This window comes from Notothenia rossii (genome assembly GCF_949606895.1).
Source record: "Notothenia rossii genome assembly, chromosome: 4".
NCBI lineage: Eukaryota > Metazoa > Chordata > Actinopteri > Perciformes > Nototheniidae > Notothenia > Notothenia rossii.
This window is the reverse complement of record NC_136902.1, coordinates 12,076,968-12,095,082: the sequence shown is the minus strand read 5'-3', so window position 1 is coordinate 12,095,082 and position 18,115 is coordinate 12,076,968. Positions and strand designations below refer to the sequence as shown.

At 39.4% G+C, this 18,115-nt stretch overlaps 1 protein-coding gene across 1 annotated transcript; it reads left to right on the top strand.

Moving 5' to 3' along the window:
• Positions 1 to 828: 828 nt before the first annotated feature.
• ptk6b (PTK6 protein tyrosine kinase 6b) lies at positions 829 to 17,086 on the top strand. Its single transcript, XM_079676780.1, has 9 exons — positions 829 to 1,435; positions 5,655 to 5,776; positions 7,216 to 7,379; positions 8,382 to 8,547; positions 13,742 to 13,903; positions 14,451 to 14,632; positions 14,718 to 14,871; positions 15,442 to 15,619; positions 16,653 to 17,086. The coding sequence occupies exons 1-9, from the start codon at positions 1,029 to 1,031 to the stop codon at positions 16,660 to 16,662; spliced, it is 1,545 nt and encodes a 514-aa protein (XP_079532906.1). The 5' UTR covers positions 829 to 1,028; the 3' UTR covers positions 16,663 to 17,086.
• Positions 17,087 to 18,115: the final 1,029 nt, after the last annotated feature.

Below are 18,115 nucleotides of genomic sequence, written 5' to 3'. Positions count from 1 at the left end.
AAGTGCACCAGATTGATGCTTTTAACTTCAATATTTAAAAAGAAATCTTCCCGGGGGAGCATGCCCCGGACCCCCCTAGCGGAGATGAGGACGACCCTAGAGGATGTTAGGTCCACGGTGTTTACATGCTTATTTTTACAATATGTGTGCTTATGCTAACATCATAAGACAAACGTTGGTTCCGTTTTGTGTGCGGTGAGAACGCGCTAGAGTGAGGGGGGCCCCCAAGCCAAAGCTCGCTTAGGGCCCCCAAAAGTCTAGGGCCGGCCCTGATGAAAGCAATTGTGCTATTTAAAAGCTGGAATTTCTGCGTCACTATAGTAGCTTTGGCTCCACATTTAGGTGAGCTCAGACAGAAAGAAAAAGCAAATCGCACAAACCAGTGATTTGCATTTGTAGCTATACAAGTAAAAAGAAATCATGCATCCAAACTTTAAGTTGGAGTAGCCTATCAAGTTTATTGATGTTACTTTTGTACTTTTACTTAAAGTGCTCACTAAGCAGAATGGCATATTGTATAATAAATAAAGACATTTGGGTTAAAATAATCAGCAGCATGAGTAATTCTTGAATGCATCAATAATCATAATAAAGTAATTCAATAGGCTATACATTATTTTTGAAGTGGGTCATTAATTATTAGAAGTACTAATTATTATTAAATTACTTTTATTCTGGACTTTTCAAGTATTTTCAATTAAATTAAAGTATGACATCGGATTACCTTTTTCCACCACTCGTTGTAAACAATCAGAGGTTCTGACGCCTTTGTCCTTTTATAGGCGGAGTTCTCGTGTTTTTATTATTGCCTGGCATAAGGAAGTAGCGTTCAGTGCAGAATCAGTCTCAGAGGATAAGCCCACAGGCAGCGGTGTCACTGTAGGGCATTCCCAGGATTTCTCACGCGGCATCACGCTCTACCTGTCCAACAGGTGAGGCCAGCTCACGCGCAGCAGAGGGAGAAGGCTTCAAAACCGAGCGGGGAGACCACTCTAGGAGGGGGGGTGCGGGAGCATTCATGGTCATCTATGGGCGAGTGTCTACGGAAAGCTTGCCCATGTCTGGAAACACTATGGCAGAGGATTTTCAGCGACAAGAAGCCTCCTCCAGAAGGAGGAGGAGGAGGAGGGAGTAGTGGTGGGGAAGGAGGAGGGGGGGGCAGCAGCAGTGACGGTACCGGGGGGTCGAGCCCACCGAGCCCGACCACGGAGTCTGAGGAGGGGTCTGAGAGCGGCTCCATTTTCCGGGCGCTGTGGTCGTTTGAGTCTCGGCACCCGGAAGAGCTGTCCTTCCAGGAGGGGGATCTGTTCAGCGTCATCAACCGCACGGGGGACTGGTGGACCGCGCGCAGGATCAACAAGAACGGGCGCGTGCTCGACACCGGGGTCGTGCCCAAAAACTACCTGGACCGGGCCGACTCTCTGCAAACCCAACCGTGAGTGGTGGTGGCAAAATACAGAAACGGGCCATATTTATCTGGGTCATAAATAAACTGGGTCATATAATTTGCAACCATAACACATTTCAGATTTTACAGACTATTGCCTAATTTGCGATTCGCTTGACCCATATAAAAGGGAGCCATATCCTTAACAATCAAATTATTACAACATTCTGGATCAAAAGTTTTGAGTTGTGAGGTTCTAACAAGTTATTAACACGCTGCACAAGGTGTTGACAAGTAAATCACAAGATGCACAGCACATCGTATAAATGCATGAAGTTCTTCACACCATCAGCATATCGCACTGATAAAATAATCTGACCTATAGTATAGCACAAACAAATCTGTGATATTAACAATACCAAATAGAGTTCAGAGTATCTTTACATGGCTCTGTAGTTCTCTACAAGATGTACAGGTGTGCATCATAGCACTGCCCCTGACCCTTTATAAACCAATCAATAATAAATGATTGAGCATTTTCTTAACCTCTTAAGCCCCAAGCCTGTTTTTCAGGTTTCAGGTTCGAAAATGACATGCCCAAACAAAGGACTATAACTTAACTTCTAAAAGGGTTATATGAATAATTTATTTTATGTGAGTTGGATGTAGAAGTGTCAGAATCAATAAAGATGTTTCAGTGTCAGAGTAAATCCAGATGGAACATAGTCAAAAAGTGTAAATTCTTGTCTCCGCCCAAATAAAACCCATTACTTATAATGAAAACCACCCTTGAATGATGGGTTAGTAGCCTAAAAGCTTTAGGAATCCAAAGTATAACATATAATAAGTAACCTGTATCAAGATTGAGACAAAACAAGTGAAAATTGACCTTTTAGCAAAGATATTTAGCAAAAAAAAAGTCCAAGAGGACTAACCTTTGGGCACATTTGGGTACATTTGGTTCCATCAGTGCCATTTGACCTTTTTCAGGTACCAGACTGTAAAAATCATTGTATAACATTTAATTATCACTATAGGTATTAATTCCATGAAAAAAATAAAAATAATAATAAAGTGTGTGTGTGTGTGTGTGTGTGTGTGTGTGTGTGTGTGTGTGTGTGTGTGTGTGTGTGTGTGTGTGTGTGTGTGTGTGTGTGTGTGTGTGTGTGTGTGTGTGTGTGTGTGTGTGTGTGTGTGTTGGTGTGTGTGTGTGGGTAGAGTGTGTGGGAAGTTCCCTCTTTGCATGAGATGCATGTTACTTGCACAATAAAAATTAGGAAACATAGGAAACATTTGACGGAGCAGATCTATTTAAAAAAAATAGCAACACACTATAAAACAAGCATTTTTTGGGTAAAAAAATAAAAAAACTTTATACAAACCCTGAAATAAATGCTACAGTATTACTCCAGAAAGTCATGCCAATCCCTGAAACAGTTCTTTTTGGTAGTGAAGCACCGGGGTCACCCCTCCTCTTGTGCAGCTCCTTGTGGAGAATGAAGCTGTTCACCACGGAAATGTCGATAAAATGGTAAAAAAATGTCTTGTACCATTTCATCGTTTTGTGATGAACGCTGTAGTATCCAATCAAAGCGTCGGACACATCCACACCGCCCATGCTTCGGTTGTAGTCGACCACAGCGTCAGGAACAGGAACATGCTTGGTTTGCCACACACCAGCCTGTTTCACGTTCCGCCTAACAGTCTTTCCACTGAAGGCCATGTGCACAGTGGAGCACATGGTCACTTCACGGCTGTCCATCCACTTTACAAACAGGAGCTTGCTTCTCCTTATCCAACGCAGATCTCCCCTTTCAGCCTTCGTTCAACTCAGTCTGTGGAAAACCAACTTGATTTCTTCGAATGGTCCCACAACAGCCAATGCCTTTTGTTGACAAATCCCCAAATAGGGCAGGGCTGGTGTAAAAATTGTCCACAAAGAGTGTGTAGCCCGCGCCGAGCACAGGGAAAAGCAGGAGATCAATCACGGAGGAGTAGCTGAGTCCCTGGCCTGAGAGGAACTCACTCTTCCCTGCATACACAAATAAATTCCACATGTATGCTGTTGAGGAATCCGCCAGCACAAACAGTTTGAATCCCCACTTTGTTGGCTTGTCCTTCATATACTGTTTTATGCTGCTGCGGGCCTTGGAGGCGACCATCCTTTCATCAATGGAAATGTTTTGATATGGCTGGAGATGTGCTTTGTAGGCAGCAGTGATTTCAGTGTACAGGGGCTTGACCTTGAAAAGTCTGTCATACTCTGCAGTGCTTCTTTTGCGATCATTTTCCTCGTCTTCTTCAGGGTTGCTCATGTGCAGCGACCAAATGATGGCTTCGAAGCGATCCCGGGACATTTTATCAGCTGGGAAGCTGAAGTTATATGGCCATGTAGTCCTCCAGTAGTCTGTTCGCTGGGGCACGTGAACTAGGCCTGTGAAAATGCCCAGGAAAATAAAAAACTCTTCCTGAGTCAGCACTTTCCAAACCATCTTCTTCCCTACCTGCAATCTCTTCAGGGCGTTTGCGTTTTTGTTTGCAATTAGTGTGTTAATCACGGTATTGCCAAAAAATAATCTGAAGAGGGAAAGGGGAGACCATAATGCTGTGGTGTCAAACATAGGCCCTGGGATCCTGGCTGGCATGAACCTCAATGGCTCTGGACATATGTCATTCTCCTCTCTGCTGTGCCACCTGGGTTCTTCCTCTGTCGTTCTGGTAGAGGCCGACCCACCTCGGCCACGCTTCCTGGGTGCTACAGATTTTTTTTTATGCTTTCCCCTTTCCTTTTCTTTTGCACGGCGGCTCGAATGGCGCATCTTCATCAGAAGATGCAGGGGCAGGCTGAGTTACTGCTGGTGCAGATGCCCGGTGTCGTATCTTAGGTGTGGCTGGCTCTGAATGACGTCGTAGCTTGGACGCAGACGTTGATGGCTGTGATCCAGAAGCCATTTCATCATCGCCTTCCTCACTGTGAAAACAAATGTGGAAAAAACAAATAGATTAATTCTCTGGCTTGTACTTTCAAAAATGTAACACAAATCAGAAATAATTTCTCTACAACAACAGCAGAACATCAATTTTGAGTGTGTGAAATAACATTATATCACTCAAAATGTATACCGTGTAAATTATGTGAGACGGGGTTCATATAATCTGTTCAATATTTAATAGATACTGAAGGTATTATCAATTACATTATCAAGTGAGTGTGGCTTGAATCTTCTCTATACTTTCATTGTATGGCTTAAAATCACTGCAAAATACTCTTGCTTGATCTTGATCGTAAAATTAGGTTGACTTTACTTGCACATGCACATAGATTTTTTACCTCCTAAAATGTAAATCTGCATCATGGGACCTGAACATGAGGCTTTCGAGTCTTTGGAGTTACTGCAGAGAGGCCAGCTAAATCATTTTTGGAATTTATTTTGTATCCCTTAGTAATATTTAATATTAAATACATTACAGTTACATGAATTCAACATATTATTAAGAAAGGTACTTTTGTTTATCGTGTGGCGCCCATCACAAGGAGAAAACTATTTTTTTTTAAAAGGTTTTGAATGCACCATGAAAAGGTACATTTTTTAATATACATTTTTTAATAATTTAAATGTATTAAAACGCTTCTTGTTTATTCACAGAAGATATGTTAAAAGAGCGAAAGCCTCATTAAACTTCATTCACAAAAAATGAACCTAATAGTTTGTCATCACAATTCCTATTTTTAGTTTGGCGTAAATGATTCAAATCTGTTACTTTTCCATAATCATGCCATCATGAACACCAAGTGAGCTTTTAAACAATGACAACTTAACATAAGGAGTATCAGGAGAAGTTTCTCCATGTTATTATTATTGTTCTGACTCTTCTGCATCACATACCTCTGTACCCTGTGTTGTGAGTCACACTGTGAGCATGTCAATAACACCTTTCATAATGTCAGTGTCTCTAGTGAAGCCTCACCACTTCTTGTTTTGTCTCTATCTCTCTGTTTATTGCTTAACGTGGAAGTGTGTACTTTGAGTTTCCACAGCTGCTGTGTTCTAAAAACTAAATTACAGAGTTACTGGTTTTGATATGTTTAAAACTGTGATTATGTATTTATTATCATTTAATGTCGAATTCATTTCATTTTTAAATCTCTTTTTCCTTGTATGGATGGACATGCAACCATTATTTTATTTATGATAATCAAAGAGTTACCATTTGATGACCACTTCCTATTTTTGTCTTGTATTCATGGCTTTCTGTCACGATCCAGGTGGTTTTTCGGGACAATGAACCGCATTGAGGCTCAGAGCCACCTGATGGGAACAGGAAATGACTCGGGAGCTTTCCTCATCCGGCACAGCGAGAAAGACCACGTGGGATACGTTCTGTCAGGTGAGACAAGAAGGAGAGTGGCGAAATGGGAACGAGATGCGAGTCGTGTCACTAGGTCTAGGCAATATAGCAACATTATATATATATCGTGATATGAAACTAGATATCATGGTAGATTGTGGATATTGTAATATAAGTGTTGTGTTTTCTTGGTTTTTAAAGGCTGATCATATCAACATTACTAATGTTTTTTTTTCCAAAATGGTATTGTGTTAATATTTAATGGAAGGGCCAATAGTCAACCCTAAAATGTTGTTATAATATTGATAGAGGTAATGTGTTAAAGGTCCCATGTCGTGGCCATTTCTACTGATCATAATTCCATTGTTGAAGCCTACTAGAATATATTTACATTGTGCAATTTTCCAAAATCACATTGGTTTCTCATACAGCACCTCTGTATAGTATGTGTATTCACTCTCTGTCCTAAACGGCTTGTTGGAGCTCCTACCCCCCCCTCCCTGTGAGCCCAGTGGCCTTCTGCGAGACAGCGAGACACAGCGAATACCCAAGCCTACTTATTTTATTTTTGTCTTTCATCTTCTCTGTCACTTTGCTGTTGGATTGGTGTAAAGATTCTGAAATGTGTAAAATATAATGATAGCAGTCTGCCTTAGGATGTGGTAGTTTGTGAAGGAAATAACTAGCAACCTAAGATAAGAGTTTTACACATACTCAATCAAATACTGTCTAATTCATGTTTATAGATAAATAAATACATCTTCCGGAAAAATTACACGTGACACTAGCAGCACATGAATGAAAAAACACTAATCTCAAGTGCGCCAGTATGCCCCTTTACACAAACACCTCTACAAGTATGTAAAATAAATATGAATCCTGCCAGAATTGACAAAGCTCAGTCACATTATACCTCTGACTGTATTTTCTTCCTTCCCGCTAAATGCCCGTCCTTATATTACCTTCACTGATGCCCTTTCAAAGAGCAACAGCACAACTGTGACCACAGAAAATGTCAGTATTTATTTTTTTCCTTCATATCATGCAGGGTAATCATTCGTACCTTTCAACATGACCTACAACACTTTCTACCAGAGCCACAACAGCCAAACCTGTAACACACAACTCGGAATGAAATTGCAATACACTATCAGCTTGCTTTCTATTTTACATTTCTTTGAAATCTTTTGTGGAAACTCAGTTTTTGTACCTGTTATGAAGCATTTCAACATGTTTATATGCCCTGACCAAAATCTAAAATAGTTCCCAGGATGTTCTGTGATACATGTTTGTGAGACATCTCAGATGCTTTTTTGGTGCTTTTCTTTAAAGCAGCTTAGTACTTATAGTTCTATTAACTAATATTAAGATAAATCCAAGTGAGAAAAATGTAAGTGAGGCTAAGGTCTTTGTGTTGTACTTTTCTAATGACCTCTGCTTTTCTCTGACTGTCTGTATGTCTGTGAATCTTTCTGCAGTGAAGGCGAGCGTTCGGGTGAAGCATTTCAAGGTGCACACAGCAAATGAGACTAATTTCTACATAGAGCACAACTTCCAGGTCACCTCCCTGATCGACTTGGTGGAGCACTACTGCGCCAACGACCTGAACAACACCGGCAAGCTTGGAAACCCCTGCAAGAGGGTAGGAGGTTATTCTCTCTATCTTTACTGTTCCTTTTTTCTTCTGCATATGAGAAAACAAGAAGTGTGGACACAGTTCAAACTTAAGTACAGCTGTTGTACTTGTTTTGAGTGGAGGTGTGTTATGTTGTTGCATTCGAGCGAAATTCACAAAAGGAAATCATGCAACAAATATGCAGAAGCTGGCAGGAAGCCAACTATAATGCTTCAAAATACAAATGCAACACTAAGTCCAAGAGACATGTCAAACTCAATGCTATGATGTAGAAATACACTGTTATAAGGAAGTAAAAGAACAAACATATAAGCATCAAAATACAACTAAATTAACAAAAGTCAAAGTACTCAGGACAAATGCAACATCTTTCTAATGTAATGAGTAAAGGGTATAAGTGGCAGTGAATGGAAATACTCATAATAAAGAGGACCTGGAAGTATAATGCTTTAGTTAATAACTCGCGACCCCTCAGCAGGAATTTTCAAATCGATTAAAGCTCTATAGAAATCTTAGTGATGGATATTCTCAGCACAGAATCACTCTTTGTTTACATTCATAATGTAAAAATAAGTAATAATGAAGGTGCCTTGTTAACACATAGTGTGGCAGAAGCTATGAGTCGGAGGATTTACTTGTTGCTTTTGTCCAACATGATAATAAACTAAATAAATGTTGGTTTCTGACGGCAAGTTAGACAAAATAAGACATCAGATAACTTAACAGAAATTAATAGGATCATATTTCACTATTTTATGAAATTTTAAAGACTAAACAACTAGTACAGAAAGTGATTGTCCAAAAATAAAACACAGTTGCAGCTCCAAACGTTATGCCGTACGTTTACATATTTCAAATTTCCATGCAGTGATCCTGAAATTGAATGATAGATTGAAACAGATCTAATATACTTTAAACTTTAGCTTTCATGCATTGTCTAGCATTTCTAATCTGTATTGATGTCCCTTTATGACCAACAATTGCGTGCACGTGTGTTTCCCTCATCAGAAAAAGCCTCCTACCACAGATCTGAGTCACTTTACGGTGGACGAGTGGGAGCTCCCGAAAGACGAGTTCACGCTGTTGGAGATGCTGGGCAGCGGATACTTCGCTGACGTCTACCGGGGGTGCTGGAAAAACCACATCAACGTCGCCATCAAGATCCTCAAAAGCGGTATTTGTTTATTTGTTTATTTCTCTTAAAGCTCGATTTAATATATTTATGAACATTAGGAGTTGTTTAGGTTCTAAACTCTTCAAAAACCAAACAGAACAGCTTGAAAAGGTTTTAAATACAGAAATGTTTATTTGAGCTCCTTTTACATGCAATATGTTGCTAATATAGGCTGAGAAAAAAGGGGAAACTGTCTAAAAATGGGTTAGAAAAAATATCTGATATATGGAGAAAGCACTTTAATGTGACTGTTCACTGTTATTTATTTGTATAGTGTAGTTATTTAAACATTTTGATACATTCAGATGTTACGGGTACGTAAAGGCTTAATCCTAAAGAAAGAATTAGAGGCTTTAAAGAAATACGGACACAATACATTTGACTTCTTTAAATTCTCTTCAATCAAGGTAATCTGAGTAAATCGGAACAATAAGTCACATTGATGATTCACTTCAGTAACTTTGACACAAAAGTGGCATTTCCTCGTGGTTCTCAAATGTGAAATTATTTAGCTTTTCCTTCTCTTGTCAAATTAAAATCTGCAAAGTAAAGATATCAAATCAAATGTAGTACAATATTTCCCTCTTGAATGTAATGGACTAGAAGTACAAAGGAGCAGAACATTTTAAAACATCGTCCTCCTCAAGATTGAACCTAATTATAGTTCTTGAGTAAATACACAGCTTATGTTTTCTTAACAGTGTTGTGCAAAAATAAAAGTATATATTGTGGATAACATGTTGGACCACATTTGAGAGAAACTGATGATGGACATAAGAAATATGTAGTTAGATCTTCACGGTAATCCTCAGACGCCTCTCAGCTTTAAATTGTAACTGGCTCTTCAAGCTAGAGTGACACTCTGATCTACTGAACATATAACCGCTGCTTTGTTGTGCAACGATGAGTAACATTATGTTTCCTGGTTGAGATTTTCATCATCTTTTGGCTCAAAGTATGTACCAACGTCACAATATACGTCGTTGTAACAAACACCTGTAGAAAGCTGAGGTGGAATTAAACTAATTCCATTTACTCAAGTACTGTATTCACGTACTATTGGTTATGTACTTGTACTTTACTTGAGTATTTTCTTTTCATTCTTCTGTCTATCTGTAATATACCACATTTCAGAGGGAAATATTTTACCTTTTACTCCACTACATGTATCTGATAGTTAAAAGTATGTTAAATATGTATGAGGAGTTCGATTATAAGAGCAGAGTTTTCATTAAAAGAAAAATGGTTTCAATTTCTTCTTGACAAAATGGTGAATCGGATTTATTTATGGAGGAATTAGTAATCCACTTATATACTGGAACAGCCACAGGGGACCTTTTTCTGCATTAAGAACTCTTACGTTTAATGCCTTAGGTACGATTTCCTGATTTTACTTACATACTTTTACATAAATAACATTGTGAAAGCACTTTTTTAAGTGTGATATTAGTACTTCTACTAAGGGAAGGATGTCAAAACTTCCTACACCGCTGTTAGAGAAGTCAGTGAGACCATTATGAGGCGTGAATCAAAGCCACTCATACTTCAGTCTATCAGGCAGCTCTCTCATTGGTTGACCTGATGACTCATTGTTCAACAATACCGTAAAACTCCTCCAAACAGGAAGTAGAGACTAAATTATCTTCTTATTTCGATGAATCACTGTCTAAACATACCTTTAGACAGAAACCCAGGCCAGTTTATTGTAAATGACTAGATCATATTTCCGATCAATGGTTTATGACACAGATAACTAATGTAATAAAACGTAATATTTACTAATCATCGTTGTGCATCGTTTTAGTGAAGAGAATGTAAGGTCAACAACAAGTTGTAACATCATTGGCTGAATTACCATCAAAATGAAGTAGAGGCTTTACAAAAAAAAGTAGATTTTAGAAATGTTTACTTGATAAATGACTTTCCTGCCAACACAGTGGTGGTCCTCACTAATTGTTAAATACAAATATAACTGTTTTGGTAATTAACAAAGCTATTTATTTGTATATCTAAATGTCAGGGTGTCCGCGGGGTCTTAAAAAGAATTAAAAGTTGACAAATCAATTTAGCGAAAATTAAGGCTATTAAAAAGTACTAAACGGCATTTCCCAAGGTATTACATTTTGTAGCTTGTTTTCAATAAGTATATCAATGGTCCAAAGCGGTTTTATTCTACAGTCTGCCTGAATGTAATCATTGCGTAGGTGTGTAGTGTGATTCTGTGTAGTTTATTTATGGCATCCCGTTGGATTTGATGTCATCTGAACAGGACATCGCACGCTCACTGCTTGATAGCGCGTGAAGGTCCGTTTACACCGGTTGTTAAACAACATTGTTATGGGGAAATGCAAGTTTGCGTCCAAATGGTTGGAAGATAAAGAGGAAGGACAATCAATACTGTATATAGTCAATGTGAGGTAAAGTGTGTCGCCAATGTAACCGGATAAAACTCGAAGTGGCGATGAGGTCTTAAAATGTATGGAGAGGGTCTTAAAAAAGGTCTTCAATGGTATTACATTTGACTTCAGGATTGCTGCATATACCCTGAATGTGCTCAATAGTTCATAAAAATAAGAACACTTTAAATTATAATGAATTGTTTCAATTACCTTTTTGTTTGAATATCACCACATCAACAAAGTCTTAAAAAGCTTCTTTGCTTGTTAATGTCTGTGTATATAGAATAGAATAGAATATATCTTTATTGTCATTATACAAAGTACAAACGAAATTCCTTTGGCAACTCTCACTGCAGTAATAAATAGACACAATAAATAAATAAGAGTGGTACAGAGCAGAGGTAGTAGCGATGACAATGCAACGAGATAAAACTCAATGTGCATATTTACACTTGCAGTCTAAATGTATATTAGTAAACTAGCCATAAGTATGACTAAATAGTAATAGAGAGAGAACCAAGCCGCTTGTCTGCAGGCGCCGCCATCATGAATGAATGCCGAATATAGTTTTTGATTGAATGTAGCCCTGTGGTGAGGAAATCTGACCCTGAATACATCACATTTTGGCCATTACCGTGGCAACACATATTTACAGCCCACTTTATTATTTAGCCTTTTTTGGACTGTTTGGTTATTTCCCCTTGTTTGGGAAATTGGGAACATTTTCCTCAGAAATCTTTTAATCAGAAGATGCTGCTTACAAAAGGTGGAGAACCCCTGAAGTCATTGATTAATCTACTAACCACTTTAACACAACGTTATAAAATAGAAAATAGAAGGAAGGAATATGTGAACTAGCAGCGGCCGATATGTTTTTGTATGGATGTTGCAATAAGCTTGAAGCTTGAAGCAGATGTAAAAACAGCTTTACAGAGTGAAACAGCTGATGAAATATAGATGAGCGTCTTTTGCTCTTGCATTCATTTTAGAGCAGATTGAGTCATGAAAGCGTTTCTTTTAACCACACCGCTACTACAATATTTATGCAAGACAGTTGGATTTATTCTAATATTTATCTGTCATAAAGTACAGTGAGCTTTTACTGGAGAAGTATTTTTCATGTTGTTGTGTTGACTTGCATTTTAAATAACAGCTGTCTCTACACTCAGTGGCTCCATATTTTAACTTTCTTTTATTCTAACTGTCTGTTTCTAAACCATTCTGTGTTGCTAGTAGATTTTCACAATTGTTTTTGATAGAGGTGGTAGGATTTATTATAGTGAATACACAGATCGGGAAACTGGTGTGCGCTGCTTTGAATCAATTCGGTTTGGCTTTTACTGTTCTGGCCTTTTCTTAAAACAAGCAAAATCAAGAAATGTTACTATAACATACAAGAATAATAAATATGCAATTTGCTGAGAACATTTAGATTATTTTTGCCGCTCTTTTAACACAAGTAAATCAATATATATAATTAAAGTTCAATACATTGTTTAATTACCAGCTAACATGGTTTTTACATTACATTGCATTTAGCTGACGCTTTTATCCAAAGCGACTTACAATAAGTGCGTTCGACCAAGAAGATACAACCTTGAAGAAAACAGAATCATATCAGTACATCAGGTTTCATAGAGCCAAAACATTTCAAGAAGATGTGTAAGCTATCTGCTGTCCTGATGTCAATGGGGAGCTCATTCCACCATTTTGGAGCCAGGATAGCAAACCCACGTGTTTTTGCTGATGGGAACTTGGGTCCCCCTCGCAGTGTGGGTGCAGTGAGCTGTTTGGCCGATGCAGAGCGGAGTGCACGTGCTGGGGTGTACGGTTTAACCATGTCCTGGATGTAGGAAGGGCCAGATCCATTCACAGCATGGTACGCAAGTACCATTGTCTTGAAGTGGATTCTAGCAGGTACCGGAAGCCAGTGAAGGGAGCGGAGGAGTGGCGTGGTGTGGGAAAATGTAGGAAGGTTGAAGACCAGTCGAGCCACTGCATTCTCGATGAGCTGCAGAGGTCGGATGGCACATGCAGGTAGACCAGCCAGGAGGGAGCTGCAGTAGTCTAGGCGTGAGATGACGAGAGCCTGGACCAGAACCTGCATTGCTTTCTGGGTCAGCTGGGGACGTATCCTCCTGATGTTGTAAAGAGTGTATCTGCAGCAGCGGGTTGTAGCAGCGATGTTTGCAGTGAAGGACAGTTTGTTATCTAGGACCACACCCAGATTCCTTGCAGTCTGAGTCGGGGAAACAATAGAGGTGCCGATGTTGATTGTTAGGTCAAGAGTGGGACAATCTTTTCCGGGAAAGAAAATTGGGTTCAGTCTTGTCAAGGTTGAGCCTTGATGTGGGGAGCAGACACCCACTGAGAGATGTCTGCTAGTCAAGCAGAGATGCGTGCGACGACCTGGGTCTCTGAGCGGGGAAAGGACAGAATTAATTGGGTGTCGTCAGCGTAGCAGTGATATGAAAAACCATGCGGGCTAATGACTGATCCGAGCGAGTTTTTGTACAGAGAGAAGAGGAGGGGACCAAGAACAGAGCCCTGAGGGACCCCTGTAGTTAATTGACAAGGGTCGGATTCGGTTTGATGAAGATACAAAGATATACAAATAAAGCAGTGCTTCATGATTATCTTTTTTGAAAGACTATGAACATAGGTTGGTTTAAGTGTGGTATATTTGTCCAACGGTTAACATGGTTTCCTTCTCTTCCTCTTTTCTCTTTATTCCTCTTTTCTGTTTCACATGCTTTTAATTCTCTCTCCATCTGTCGGCCTGTTTCTCTCTCCAGACTCTGAGTTGAACCACCGTGAGTTTCAGAGGGAAGTGCAGATCCTGAAAAGCCTCCGCCATCGTCACCTCATCTCTCTGTTTGCCACCTGCACGGCCTCTACTCCGTACTACATCATCACCGAGCTGATGGAGAAAGGCAGCCTGCTCGACTTACTCAGAGGTAAACCCCTCACTGTGGCACATACTTCTGTCTTTACGGAGGGAAAACTGAGCTTTATACCCCAGGGTTAAGGTCAAGGGGTTAAAGATTGTTCTTCTGGTTCGAAAGTTGTTGTAGGTATAAACTACATTCCAGTATTTCAAATTTAAATGTATAACTATAACTATATAAATATATGATTTAAAAAATGCACATGCATCTTAAGGTTATTTTAACTCTATAAAACATATTGCTTCTAAGTTTTTATCGTACTGCACTAGATAGCGTTTCAGCATTGACATTGTTATTTGCTTATATGCAAATAAGAACAAATGACCTAAAACCCGTCATGCCTGTCTGCATACCGGTGATTTGCTACTTGATTCAAAAGGAAAAAACACAATGTGCCAAGATTTAGCTTTAGCATCTAGCATTTAGATGTAGCATCTTAACTGTGCCAACAAAGTGCACCAGATTGATGCATTTAATGTTAAATATACAACATTTATGGTGAAAAATATTGTGCAGCCCTAGTTTTAAACTATATTTGTTCTTTTTATTGTTACAGGTCCAGAGGGGCGTAATCAAGACATTGCGGCCCTCGTTGACATGGGTGCCCAGGTGGCTGATGGGATGTCGTACCTGGAGCAAAATAACAGCATCCACAGAGATTTAGCGGCTCGAAATGTCCTGGTGGGGGAGGACTACATCTGTAAGGTGGCCGACTTTGGACTGGCCAGAGTGATCAAGGTAAGGGAGGAGGAGGTTATAAAGAGTCTTTTCTGAAGTCAAATCAAGCGGGCAGTTTGTTTAAGACAAAGCATTTGTCCTCCAGGAGCCTTTCTACATCACAGAAGATAAAAAGATTCCCTACAAGTGGAGCGCTCCTGAGGCCATCAGCCACGGGAAGTTCTCCAACAAGTCGGACGTCTGGTCTTTCGGTGTCCTGCTTTATGAGATTATGACACATGGAGGCACTCCTTACCCAGGTTGGTGGAATAAAATGTTGCAAAACTATCCTTTAAAGGCATTGCCCCTGTGTCTGTCACAACCCTAATGCTCACATTTGTTGATGCAGCTTAGGGGGGTGCAGCGGGTCTATCTAATGCAAACTTGGCATGAAATTACACAGACCGAATCCGGAATTTAGTCTTAACAAGTATTAACCCCGCAGCCCTACCATTACTAACCTTACAGAACATATATGTTGACTCTCAACACATTCTGCTCATTTTAAGGTTGACAGTGCTTGAATATAATCAAAGATGATGAAATTAAGTAAGAATTTCCCTACAAAGATGAACCATTTTGGGGAACTGAAAGTAAACAACAAGTTTTAGCCTTTATATTTATATACTTTTGTGGTTTAGCAGTGACGTGTACTGTATAGTTACTGTGTGAATGATGGAAATACGTCTGCAGTACTTGCTTTTGAACATTTCACAACCTAATAACAACTAAAGCTTGCAGAAGAGTACATTTAGGAAGCCTCCAGGTGTATCTACAGGTCTTTTAAATGGATATAAATGACCCCCCTCACCATTTCTCCTCTCCCTCAGCCTTTAGCAACCAGGAAGTTTTCGAGCAGGTGTCAAACGGCTACAGGATGTCGGCGCCGTCCAACTGCCCCAACTTGCTCTATGAAATCATGCTGCAATGTTGGAGCTTCGAGCCTGATGACCGGCCGGACTTCAAGACCGTCAAAGCCAAACTGGACAGCAGCTTCTACGAGCTGGAGTGAGTCTTCAGGCTTTTGCTTGAAAGGACATTGATTGTGTGTGTGTGTGTGTGTGTGTGTGTGTGTGTGTGTGTGTGTGTGTGTGTGTGTGTGTGTGTGTGTGTGTGTGTGGGGGGGGGGGGGGGGGGGTGTGTGTGTGTGTGTGTGTGTGTGTGTGTGTGTGTGTGTGTGTGTGTGTGTGTGTGTAAACCTACAAAGCCTGATGTCATTTATTCAGTCCACAAGGCCTGCAACTATTAATTATTTCCATCATTGAATAATCTGAAGATTTTTTGTTTTTTTTAAGAGCTGAAACATTTTCAAAAGAAGAATTCTAGTCATTTTTTAAAGTAAAAATAAAATTAATCTCTTCAGCTTGTACAGTGTGAGCATTTGAAGTTTTATCTAGTTGTATGTAACGATATATTGGAATATCTTTAGGTTATGGTCTACTTGTAGGATAAAAAATACATTCCATTATGTTCATTTGGGCTCTAAAGGGACTCTAAACTCAGACTGTGTTGCCAACAGTTTCCATTAATTGGTGCCGGAGGAAATGCAAGTTGAACAAATGTCTTCAACTAATATTTTGAGTCATGACAACCTCAAAAGCAATAAAGAGAAATACACCACAACCTCAAAAGCAGCAGCCTTCAGGAATATAATTTTGCAAGATCAAATGTCTCACTTGTTAAACTCTGTCTGTAATATAAACCTTTGGCCAGCAAGGGGCAGCGCAGTCACATCTGAAGATTGTTCTTGCATTCTTTTCTAATAAGTGATGCACAAATGACTCACAATTGCTTTCCTACAAAACAAACCCATCCAGTATTTCAACAGTTTTTCTCAAAAATAACCAAATCTAAGCTGCTATAAACTGGAAATGGATAAGAAGTCACATTAATCTACCTTGCCGTCTTAAAGTCACTTCTTGCATCAGTAACAAATCAGCACTCCTTGAAACAAGCAATGAGACCAACGAGTCATTATTTTATTCAAAAAAGTTGCTTAAAGTTGTGTAATATGATTGTATTTCTTCTTCCTTAATCTTAGGAAGGCTTAGAGGGTTCCTGATCTCCAGGTAAAAACAACTACCAATAATAAACTACTTAATCAACTATATTTGAACATATTTTTGATTTAATGTCCCATTTTGTAACCAGTTCTTTTAAATTATCAGAGTGTTTTATCATCTATGTTGCTGATGAAACGCACTGCAACACCTTCACATTATTTTTAGAGTCAGACATGTAACTGATTCACTGCAGCAACAGAAGGACTGTCTGACTTTGGAGTCTTATCAAACTCCGGCCTCACCAAAACAACTTCTGTGAACGTTTTTCCAGTGAAATCTGATGCCACCACAACGTGACTCACTGCATAGGGTCCTCTGTAGAGGATACATTTTGTATTGTACCTGTCTTTGTGCCATTTAATATGCAATGATGTTCTGAATCTATAACTAATGTAAAAATAATGACTAAGTATTGAATAGTGTGTGTGTTTTATTGCTCACCTTCAGACTATTAAACAGAAAACATCCAAGGTACACATTTAGGTGTTTCTTTTAAAGGTCCCCTATTATACTGTTTTTTATCAATATATTATAGGTCTCAGATATATACAAAACAGGTGTTTGGCTCCAAACACCAAACAGATCATTGCAGCATCCCATAATCCCCTCTGTTTCAGCCCTGTTTCAAAAGTGCTGATTCTCTGTCTGTTACTTTAGATGAAAATAAGGAGCCCCTCCCCACGCCCCTCTGAGAGACATTTAGTTAAAAAGAACACAAAGGTGCTCTAGGAGGAGATTCAGGTGATAAGGTGGGGGGGGGGGGGGGGTTACCTTGGTTGGTGATTGGCTAATGGTTGCACAAGCCAAAACATCGTTATGACATCATAAAGTGGCCAAAATCTGATCAGCTCATTTTCAGACAGGTTTTTATATAAATGGATCAGGACAAAAAGAGAGGGGTCTTTGTTCTTGACACTTTCAGAATCTCTTCACACAGAGGGGACACATGCTGATGTATAAAATACATGAAAAAGTGGATTTTGCATAACAGGTGACCTTTAACTAACTTTGCCAATTTGATTCTGTAGATTTATCCTAAATTGACCAAAAGTTAGTATAAGACAAGACTTATTGACATTTTAAACATAACCTTTCAGGGAACTGTTAAGATAATGTACGAAATATTGTGAAACTAAATGGTTATATCCTATTTACCCTTTTCCCCTGTAGTGTGTTGCACAACACGATTGAAGTTTTCTTCTCAAACTCTGAGCCAGAAGTCTCCACTTCAGCAGAACTTACATACTCCTTCCAGTTTCCTTCATATTTATATCAAGGAGGTTATTCAGAGAGGGTGACTCATATATCATTCATAGTCTGATTTATAAATACACGTATGTGTGTGTGTGTGCGTGCGTGCGTGCGTGCGTGCGTGCGAGGATAAGGGTAAGGTTAAAGGTAAGGGTTAGGGTTACGCATGTGTTGGTCATGGTTAAGGTTA